This window comes from Mya arenaria, chromosome 7 (genome assembly GCF_026914265.1).
Source record: "Mya arenaria isolate MELC-2E11 chromosome 7, ASM2691426v1".
NCBI classification, from domain to species: Eukaryota; Metazoa; Mollusca; class Bivalvia; order Myida; family Myidae; genus Mya; species Mya arenaria.
The window spans coordinates 50,750,232-50,761,813 of record NC_069128.1 but is presented as its reverse complement, the minus strand read 5'-3'; the positions used below and the strand labels follow the sequence as shown (position 1 = coordinate 50,761,813).

Sequence of the window (11,582 nt, the reverse complement as noted above, 5' to 3'; positions counted from 1 at the left end):
CAACATTTTGCGTAAAATGAAGACTTAAATCATAGATAACTTGTCTTTTACTACACTGTTTTTAATAAAACAAAGGGCAGTCTATGCCGCTTAAAGAGTTCCGCCTTCGTTTGTTACCGAAATTTGATGTTTTGACAGTGCTCCGTCAGACGGCCGTGTTGTGAAAAGGTTTGTCGAAGTGTTTTAAGGAACTAAACTCTCAATCAAACTCTGGTAAAACACCGAAGGCGGGGCTCTGTAAGCGGCGTAGACTGCGCACTATTTCATTTAAAATGGTGAAGAAATAGTGATGTTATTTTTGTTTAATATCTTCATTCAAAGCAAAATATTGCCTTCCAACGTATCATTTATAACGTAATTTATCACGTGGTATACACACATTGTGAACAATTGCTTGTGTCTCAATACTTGGATTAAAACTACTACCGACTTTAGCTTAATTAGGAACATATGCAATCTCAAGTCCAACTTGTGAGTCCGACACAGAAAACTCCCAAAACGTTATTGGACGAAAAATATATACAAACGTATTCGTAAAAATAATTGTATATAAAAATCATAAAAATACATTATGATTTTTAAAACTTTTATATTTAAACCGTTCGGCTTGACGCATTAATCAGTAGATAACAAAATCATATAGGGAAGTGAAGTGAACATCAAACAATGTTTATCGGCGGCACGTCCGATAGCGGCAAAACAAATGACGTTGATAGAAAGAGAAATATGCTGATGACACATACACTGTTTGTAAATGATAGTAAAACTTTTAAATGATAATAAATTTTAGAAGTAGTCACAAGTATTACTCTGCTAGGATTAAAGTTACAATACAGTTTTGAGTCTTGGGTCCAGATTCCGACTTAAGACTGTTCTTCATCACTTACCCTGGTCGGGTTAAAGGGACAGTCTTGCAAACGATTCAGTTCAGGAAACCAAACTAACAATACAGTCGTGGTTATGAAATGCACAAAGAAAACGAAGATACTCTTTTCTCCCACCTCAGATAAGTAGATCCATTAATTTAACCATGCTAGAAATTCTTATATTGCCCACGGGCGAAGATAAAATGCCCGTATGGAACTTCTTTTAATGGTCATCACATTGTAATTACCTCCCTTGTTAAAGACTGTCGTCTGTAGCGCATCATGGAAATCTTGGCTGGTGGCAATATTTAGAATGCGAGTTAATTATTTCTCTCTTCAAATGTCACCAGAAAACAGTTTTCACGCACCTTTCAGGAAATAATGCTTCACCCTTCTTAGAACTATTTAAAGACCGATCAGACCATTTACATACTCTGAATCACTGCGCGAATATCCATGACAACCACGAATTATTGCATATCCGTACGCAATTATTTTCACTACGCACAAAAGAGTTCCGGCAAAAAAATACATTTTTACTTAATTTTGTTTAACTGAGGTGGGAGAAAAAGCATCTACCATAGCCGCTCGTTTAAGATAGGTTCATCCCGACCCTCGCGCAGGGTGTTTTGCGGAAACTCGGTAAACCTCGTTTCCGCAAAACACCCTACGCTCGGGTCCGAATGAACCTATCTTACACTCTCGGCCATGGATGATACTTATATTCAAGCATTATAGTCAATGTAAAAAACTTTAATTAGAACGTGTTTAGTTATCGAACATAGTCTTCGTACCTAGTATTTCTAGACGAACTGTGGTCATCTTGTTATGTTGTTAATTGTACTGAAGTCATTGTACCAAAGTCATGACGTTAAAACTTGAAAGTATACACATCATTTTTAATCCCTTCCGTGTTTGTTATGTTTCAAATTGCAATGAAATAGCTATATTGCTACATGGTAACTTACAGCGTCTTTCCAATGGACGCCGTGGAGCGCATGGACGAATTGTGACGCAACATGCGACGTCACTGGATCTCACACGAAGACGAGACAGTGTGAAGATATGGACAATGACGGAGAAATGAGCGACATCATCAACTGCATGGTGTGTGTATAAATGAGCTTAATACTCTCCTCCTTTGTGAAATAGTTGCGGCATTCACAATCCGAGTCATTGACTAAATACACGCTTGACCGCAAGTGGATTAATTCAATAACTCGGATTTTGGACTCCTTTGCCGTTTTGTACCATGTTACCAAGGACATCGTTCATAACTTGAGTGCTAGTTAATAGTTAGATGACATGAAGTAACATTTTAATAATTAAGAATTGGGGTGTGAAAATACTACCTCATTGGCTGACACATTGTCGACGCAAATTCTGACGCAAGCAGTGTGTATCGAATGAGTGGTAGACCTTTTAACACCCGCGAAAGTTGAAACTCTGAATGATTAAGCCTAGAATTTAAAGATTGCCTATCTGCAATTTCATTCACTGATAATGTAGGTTGTATTCTAATATTGTAAAACATTGTATTTTGTTAGCTCGGTATTTCTATAACGGTCCCTACATTGACAAAAAGTATACTTCGACATGTTACAAAGCTATAATATTGGATTTAAGGTGAAACACGTATTAAGATGATTTAGTATTAAACTCTGATATTGATACAATTTAATAATTGAACTAAGTTATAATAACTACCACGACTACCATATTGTTAATGAAATTGTACAAATAATTATGATAGATACTATCACACCGGTTGGAACACAGGTGTTCGTCTCAGTAGATCACAAAAAAATGCACAATATTACATTGTAAGAGGAAGCGTGCGTGTATGGAAAACAAGTTGTATTACATTCGCTTGGTAAGAGCCTTCCGGTAACAATTCTGATCAGACACCCAATGCATTAACAAGAAGACATAACTCTCTCCCTTTTTTAAAGTGAACATGTAAATGAGTTACAGCGCAGTGAGCATACCCTTCGTAACAATACATATTTGATAAAAATGATTGTCGGGCTGAAGTTTCAGCGTTCTAACTCTTGTAGGGAGCCAGCTCTGGTGGAGATGACAAAAGGCGCCGGAAGCGTGGCAGCACCAAAGTGATACAAACAGAAACCAAACCATGCAACGCAACTGGCTGCCGTAAGTCAGCTTTTGATGCATTGTACTCGCTAAGGTAGCGTACTAATGCAAATGTATAGCAATCAAGTAGCCTATACGACCGTCGGAGCTATTTGTATAGTTTGCGCTTTTTTGTTTGCATAAAGGCTTAGAGCGCACTCATACCTTACTTATGAAGACAATTGCGTTGGCAATATTTGGAAAAAAAGGTGTTTATTTTACTTGGCAGGATTATATTAATAATTTTATATAATCCCTAATGCTTTAAATTGCAACGTGTTTTTTATTTCTCTGGCTGTACAATTTACCTAACTAACTTGTATAAAAAAGCCTAGGATGAGCTCACAAAATATGTCTTTACAAACTTTTAGATGTAAATGGCGGGTGGTCAAACTGGTCCTACTGGTCTGACTGTTCAACGCCTTCCGGTTCCGGTTTCCAGTCGCGCGTACGCGCTTGCGATAATCCCAGACCTCAACATGGCGGACAAACGTGTCTTGGAGACTCACACCAAAGTGTTGTTTGTCATGGTAATAGAAATAGCAGACAATAGTCTGTGTTATTTTCTATTCAAACCTTTAATCGTATTTTGTTCTCTCACATGTCATTTTTACATTTTCAACTTGACTTCTCTGTTTTAAACAGGAATTTGCTCCGGTAGTTGAATAGCATTGATAAACCCTGAGGAAATCAATGGGGGACATTTTTCGGCTGTTTAAAATGTTAATGCCTTTAATGTTCATTGAAAAGATTGAAAAAATATCACCATAAAAAAAATATGGATGCCCAGAATGACTGACAACTAAGGCCCAATTATATATCTTTAGTGAATGAATGGAGCATCTGGGGTACGTGGACACCTTGTGACGTCACGTGCGGCACGGGCCATAGGTCAAGGTCACGCACGTGTCAAACCGGAAATGACTGTACAGGCATGCAAACAGGGACATCATTATGCGAGATGCCGTCTTGTACCGTGGGTAGGTACCTATAAGTCGCAAACGAGTAATCTTTGCTAAAAGTAGTTTAAAGTAAAATTTGACCATATAAACTAAAATGTTAATGATTAAAAAGGGCGAAGCAAGCGAGCTGTTCTTAGTCATAAAGATTATACATAATTGGTTCTGGCTTGTAACCGGTGTTTTTAATAGACGGGGATCCAAATTTCGACGTCATTCCAAGATGCAATACTTTACGATTAGGCGTTGTACGTTTCGAGGGCCGATTCGCAATTTTATAGGCAGAACATTTAGGTTATTATCTAAAGGTAAGACAAAAACCACACCTTTCATCGTTATGGGCAATCATCGGACACACAAGACAATATTCATATGAGAAAACAATACACTTGAACACATCGTCGGATACTCCCGATACACACTACGCTATGCTTTGTTGTGTATGATTTGTAACGGAAAAGAGTACCGTGGTTGCCGAAGATGACTTGAACAGTACTTCTTGCGGTTAACTAGGGTAGTAAACAATAATGAGAAACATATATTTATAACATATTAAACGCTTAAAATGTTATAGGTTTGCCCGGAAGGAGACTTGATTGCTATCTTGGCGCCTGTTATTGGATACTCGTAATGGTTTCTACCAATAAAACGGACTGTTACGCGACTAAGAATAGCTTCTTCTATAAACTAAGCAGTTAAGGCAGCTTAAATTAATTAATTAATTCAATTTGAACTTATCATTATACAGACGGTTCTTGGGGCGCATGGACGATGTACAGCACGTGCTCACAGTCGTGTGGTGAAGGGGTTTCTGTCCGCACGAGGAGATGTGACAATCCGGCGCCTGGCAACGGGGGCGCACCTTGCAACGGACTCGCACATCAATTCGTCATATGTAACGAAGGCCCTTGTCCAATCGGTATGTTGATCTTCTTAACCTCCATAGTGAATTAAAGAGTATACACTTTGAAACCATTAAAAGCTTATGGAATTTATATGCAAATTGGGAAACAAAACCAAGTAGGGGACAACATTCAGTGTGTCTCGTTCTGGAAACGTAGCAGTTTTATAGTATTAGTATGATGTATAACCAAAAGATGTTATTCATTTCTATGTGGAATACGTCGCCTTGACAAGTGTTACCCTCTTAATATGTCAAATAAACGTTACATATGTGTATTCCTTCTACAGACGGTGGATGGAGTAACTGGACAGCATCGACTTGTAGTGTCACGTGCGGCCAGGGTGTCCAGGCTCACTTCCGGAACTGTAACAACCCCACACCACAGCATGGCGGCCAGGCATGCATGGGCGACCACCTGAAGTTCAACCACTGTGGTGCTCCATGTGCAGGTAAAAGGAATATTTGTTTATTAATTATCAGCCCTAGAGCAGGAACTGATGACTATTAAATATAAAGTTTAAAAGAAGTAAATCAATGTTAGAGTACGAATAGATATTATCTATGCAGGCCATTCAAGGAACCTCAAAAGGTTAGAGATTGAATGTTTTAAAGTGAACGTTTTAAAGATTCACATTTTGCACTAAATAGTATTCGATCATGTGATATCAGCTTCTTGCAAATCTTTTTATCTAATCTTTTTCAGTTGACGGCGTATGGTCTACATGGACTAATTGGACCACGTGCTCCGTCACTTCCGGATCTGGGCTGCGCGTGCGCATGCGGTTGTGCGCCAATCCGGCGCCGAAAAATGGTGGTGTAGCGTGTGCAGGTGCGTCGAATGAAACAGCGCTTTGCACAGGTACTAATTGTGTTTGCCATTTATTTTTTTCAATATCGATACAATGGAAGTACATATGATGTTAAAGCAATGTTTTATATGATACAAAATAGCAACCGATCCGATTTTATTATGCAAGGCGGTGTTTGTAAAATCTAAGTTAGTTTATTTTAAAAAAATCTGTGGAAATGGAAAATATGTCATCAAAATGTAAGGCGGTCGTTTGCAGTAAACAAAAACTAAAGTTCATTGGTTTTGGTAAAAATTGACGTCAATGACATATTTGACGTCGTAAACTGAACCCCCTACCAATAATTAATCACAAATCATAACAACCTTGAATGTTTTTTTTCTACATGCGATTGTTCTAGTCCTAAAAATGTATATGTTCGTTATTGCCGACCAATGCTATTGATTTTCATGACACAATACATACAATATCCGACCCTGATTAAAATAATTGATAGTTAAGTATTTAAACAGTTAACATGTGGACAAATTGGTCCAGCTACGGCGCATGTTCGGAGTCATGCGGATCCGGAAGTCAAATGAGAACGAGGCTGTGTATGACTGGAGCTGACTGTGTCGGCCAGACTACTGACACCATCACGTGCGAGAACACATGTGCTGTCGGTAATAAAACACTACAGTTGTTTACTTTGAAGTGTATTTTAAATTTATCATGCCAATAATTATGTTTTGTAAGCATATTAATCTATATAATGTTCGATATATTCATGAAAATATAAATCGATCTGCCAAGCCAAATATTAAATCGATAATTAGGGTTGTGTATGCCTTGAATTTCAATAGAATCAGAGTTGTATGTTTCCAGTGTTCTTCCAAGGACGCGCCCTTGCGCCATTGGCGCAGAAAAAATCGGGATGGCGCAACAAAATACCTGTAGACGTGTCGATCGGTGTGCCCGTTTTTCGAAAAGCCGTTTTGACTTAATCGAATTTTCGAAGAGCCGTTTTGACTTTATCGATTTCTTTTTCAGAAGTTTTACAGCACAGTGTTCATTCGATAAAACAACGATTTTTATTGCTCCGTATACATGTAACTATCCAATCGCGAGGGATAGTATTTTTTTTTTAATAAATTCAATGTCATCATGCTGAGAAAAAGAAAACAACTCGAACTATGTTTGATTTCTTCACAGTTCCTGAAGCGAAGAAACACAAAGCAAATATATTGGACGGCAATAATAATACCGCAAAAGACATTACTCCGCCAAACGGTTCAATAAGCGAAAGTGACTGCATATTAGCAGAAAATTCTAATACATTGCCGGTAGATAACTGCGATGCTAAAACGTCTGCAAATCCATCTGACAAGAAAAAAAGTGAAACAAGGTCATTCCAGAAAAGATGGCTCTCCGACTGTTGCTGGTTGTTGTTTGATGAAAAAACTAAATCTATGAAATGCACTATTTGCTTAAAACATAAGAAAAGTAATGCACTCACTACTTCTGAATGTAAAAACTTTAAAACCAGTACATTAACAAGACATGCAGATAGTTATGATCACAAGCAGTTGCAGAGTCCATGACTGGTTCATTTGCCAAAGCAGTCAACTCTGTTCTTAATGACAAGGAGTCAGCAGTTGTGTGCGCTTTAAAATCTGCATTTTGATTGGCAAAAGAAGATCTTGCTATTATTATTATTATCTTGCTTGGTCATGGCCCTTCACTTTTGAAAATGGCCCCTAATTTTCATGACTGCTGGGCCATTCGGCCCCATCTTTTTCAATCCTTGGCAGAACACTGTGTTTCTGAACGAGAAGGCCTTGTAAAAAGTATATATTCTTTTGTAATGAATTAAACTATATTATGGAATAGAATTACAGAATGAAGTGAATAGCAACCACTTTTTTCATTTCAAATATAGACGGTTCATGGAGTCCCTGGTCCAACTTGACAGAATGTAGCGTCACATGCGGAAAAGGTACACAATCCAGAACGAGGCTATGCGACAGTCCCGCACCTCAACATGGCGGCACCTCGTGCTCTGGAAATGACACAGAAATAGTAGACTGTGACCGAACTGTTTGTCCTATTGGTATGCATTTGCATATTATGGATAAAGCTCTTGTATGTAAAAGTATATAAGTTTTACAACAATAAATATACAAAATGAGTGTAAGATAGTGAACCGATTACAGTCATTAAGTTTTAATTAGAACGAAATACAAAACATACACTAACGAGATGTCTTGGCTATCACACAGACGGCGGATGGAGCAATTACACGAGTCAGCCATGTAGCGTTACTTGTGGAGACGGGGTAACTATCGCCATTCGCAACTGTAATAATCCTAGCCCCGCCTACGGAGGACAAGACTGCGAGGGGCTTTCTCACAAGTTTGAACACTGCAACATAAGACCATGCCCCTCGGTCACGGCTGAACAAGGTGCGTATACTAGTTACCGGCCCGGCTATATGCACCATCGCCTTGCCTTTAACATATTTAAATAACATGAAGCAATATAACCTAAGGTGGCAAGATTAGCCGCAAAAAAAAACTACTGTGATCTTGAATGAAACAACGTCGAAAGCTACAGCATACTGTCATTCATCCAGGAACAGACAAAGCAACTCACAAAGATCAAGTAGTGACATTTGTGTACATGACCTATTAGTGCACATCTAATTAAGCGTGTATGTGCATCGACACATATGTTGGACAAAAAAACAAACAATCGTAACTATATTGTACTCGTACTAATATTGAATACAGTGTCAAATTAGCAGACGAAATATTATGCTGTATTGTTAATGCCACTGGAATCAAAGCCACTCAGGCACACACGGCAACAAACAACGTCCACAATAAATTATATACTGTTCTTGTTTCGTTTAGACGGAGGCTGGAGCGCCTGGTCAGAGTACAGCAACTGTAGTTCTACGTGTGGCTCCGGTCACCGTACTCGAGTACGCACCTGCACTGACCCGGCTCCCGAGGGCGGGGGTCATGTGTGTGTTGGCCCCTCATTGGACAGGGCCCTATGTGATAATGGACCGTGTCCAGATAGTAAGTCAGTTTCTCTATTTACCGTCCTAAGGAATTACTTTGATTTTAAAGGAAATGTTATCAATGAGCAGACACACGTGCAGTCAATTGGCAGACATTCGTACAGTCCTAGACAGACACACGTACAGACTATGACAAGCACATGTAAAGTCTATGAGCAGACACACGTACAGTCCATGAGCAGACACACGCATAGGGCAGTCTGTTGTTTTAATTAACGTTTTGACTCCACCCAGCTGGGGTACAGTTGTTTAAAGGGACTTACGACCAACAATTAGGTTTCCCAAAAATGCATCTGAAAGCACTTATTTTATAATCAATTAACTCCTTAAGTAATAAAATTGCAGAAAAAATACAAGTGTGGTATAAATACATAGTATGGTTTTAGTTGGGAACGACCAATTCCAGTACTGTAAAATAGGAAAATTGAAGCACTAACCAAAAGGCAGCAAGGACTGTTACTACATCTTATGGCTATTTCATCCTTCCATGAATTCATTGGTTACATAAGATGATAATGTGATCAACCAGTGATGCCAAATCGCGTTGCTAAAGTTTTTCAAAATTGTGGTCTTCAAAGACAATATTTGAGCAAATATCAACATTTGTTGAAAGGTTCCAGCTGTCAATATCTTAATTTCAACACTCCTTATGATTTGCCATACTTCACATCATTATACATTGTCAATGTTTGTTTTCGTTAGAAAAGTGCATTTTACAAACCATGAACCAGTCCATTTAAGCTCATGTATTATTGAGTTTTGAAAACATCACTAGTCGAGTGGCTTTTCACTGAGTAAAAACGAGCATAGTTCAGAAAGTTATTTAACCTTTTGATCTTACTTCATCGTCACATTTGTGCTAGTAAAATCAACCTAAATTAAGTAGCATGTGTCTGGTTGTTATTAAAAATTATACAAATAAAGCGAACGGGACAAACCCAGTATCCAAACATCTATCAGAAGCTCTGTTAAGAGGCACATGCAGCGAAACAATTGGAAAGAAAATGCCATTTGGCCTTACAAAACAATACCTGGTAAGCTTTTAATCAGAGGTACTATAGCCATACTATACATTTCCCCTCCAGATATCCACATCTGTGACAGCAAGCTGGTCCAGTACGCGATACAGACACAACAAGCTATCTTGCCTTTACAAAAACCACCTTGCAGTAATATGGAGTTCATCAGTCAGCAGATGATGCTTGTTGACCTTTGCTCTGCTCCGAGTGACTACAGCAACTGGGTGCTAGGAGAGGATGTAAGTTCACAGTTACAGTTAAAGTGCTAATTATTACACACTAATTTATGTAAACAAAAGTACGCTCTGAGTGACTACAGCACATTGGTGCTAGGAGAGGATGTAAGTTTACAATGTAAATATATTGTTAAAATTACAATTGCAGAATGATTTATGCAAACAGAATATGTTCAACAAGGCCTTGGCATAAGTGCATCTATCATTGTGTCATTACACTGTCTCCCACCTCATATAAGTGCATCCCAAAATTTGGCCGTGCTGGAGTTTCTTACCTTGCCCACGCGCAAAGATAAAACAAGTATCCGTATGGAACTCCTCCTTTTATTGTCATCACACAATTACATCCCTTGTTGAAGACCGTCGTCTGTAGCATTATGGAAACCTTGTCTTGTGGCAGTATTTGAAATTGAAAATTAATTATTTCTCGCTTCAAATGGCACCATAAAATGTTTTCGCGCTCCATTCAAGAAATAATGCTGCCCTCTCTTCAGAACTGTCTAAAGAACTATTTGATTATTTACATAATCTGAATCACTGCGCGCATATCCATGACAACCAATAATTATCATTTATCATTTATCACATTATTTTCACTACGCACAAAAGAGTTCCAGCGAAGAAATACGTTATATTTTATTTTGTTAATTCTGAGGTGTGAGAAAAGCATCTACCATAGTCGCTCGTGTAAGATATGTTTATCGAACGGCGACTGCTCTATTCAAACGCCGCATGTATTTTGTGTTTTAAGGTTTAAGGATCAGTCGAACATGGCGGAGTGTTAAAACTGTTCTTCGAATTAAAATTATGTCATTTCTAACCAAATATTCGCACTGACCACTGCATTTGTATGAGTGAAAGTTATGGGGCCAACTTTTGTAAGTGATCCCTACAGCCCGTTTTGCCTTCATAGGTTCTTCGCCATTAAACATGCAGTGGCACTGTGATAAAATACATACTTAATACAATCACATACAATCTGATGACACTTACTTGACAATGTGCATATAATAAAAAATATTGTTATTTGCATTGCAGGTAAAGGTAAAATGTTCAAGTCTGCCCTTTATATCACTTCGGACCCATACATTCAGATGTTAATAGATCTGAATACCTCCTGACATGATCGGGATGGTCAATATTGACATATTGATATACAAAACACATCTGTTATTCATGCTAGACATATACTATACCATGTCAACTCGAATATATTTTTCTCCTACAGTTTTCTTACATTGGTATTTCAGATGGCTACGGAACAATGCGATATCGGTGTGTTAGAGGTCACTGTTAATCTTGCGCATGTTGACAACAACATTTATACAGTCACGTGGTGAACTATCTAGTCAAACAGACAAGGCGTATGATACGCACATATTCCATATTATGGCATATAGGGTATAAATACAAATCAGAGGAAACCTTCTTTATAACAAGCCCGCAGATTCGCTAAGGGAAGTAACATACGGTTTACGTGGTATACGTGTATCGGACATATTTTTAGGGAAAGAAGCTGTCCTTGATACTAATATAAATAGGTTCGTGGTACCGAATAACACTTGTATATAGTACTGATCTGATCCATCTTC

The 11,582-nt window shown here is 38.3% G+C and overlaps 1 protein-coding gene across 1 annotated transcript in view; it reads left to right on the top strand.

The window, feature by feature from the left end:
* The window catches only part of LOC128241225 (coadhesin-like), an 11,524-nt gene extending 194 nt beyond the window's left edge, over nucleotides 1-11,330 (top strand). Inside the window, exons 2-11 of the mRNA XM_052958176.1 lie at nucleotides 1,837-1,973; nucleotides 2,924-3,020; nucleotides 4,707-4,877; nucleotides 5,150-5,311; nucleotides 5,566-5,691; nucleotides 7,930-8,112; nucleotides 8,563-8,733; nucleotides 9,821-9,993; nucleotides 11,029-11,034; nucleotides 11,241-11,330. Of these exons, the coding sequence (XP_052814136.1) occupies nucleotides 1,837-1,973; nucleotides 2,924-3,020; nucleotides 4,707-4,877; nucleotides 5,150-5,311; nucleotides 5,566-5,691; nucleotides 7,930-8,112; nucleotides 8,563-8,733; nucleotides 9,821-9,993; nucleotides 11,029-11,034; nucleotides 11,241-11,330 (1,316 nt within the window). The remainder of the gene's footprint in view (nucleotides 1-1,836; nucleotides 1,974-2,923; nucleotides 3,021-4,706; nucleotides 4,878-5,149; nucleotides 5,312-5,565; nucleotides 5,692-7,929; nucleotides 8,113-8,562; nucleotides 8,734-9,820; nucleotides 9,994-11,028; nucleotides 11,035-11,240) is intronic.
* Nucleotides 11,331-11,582: the final 252 nt, after the last annotated feature.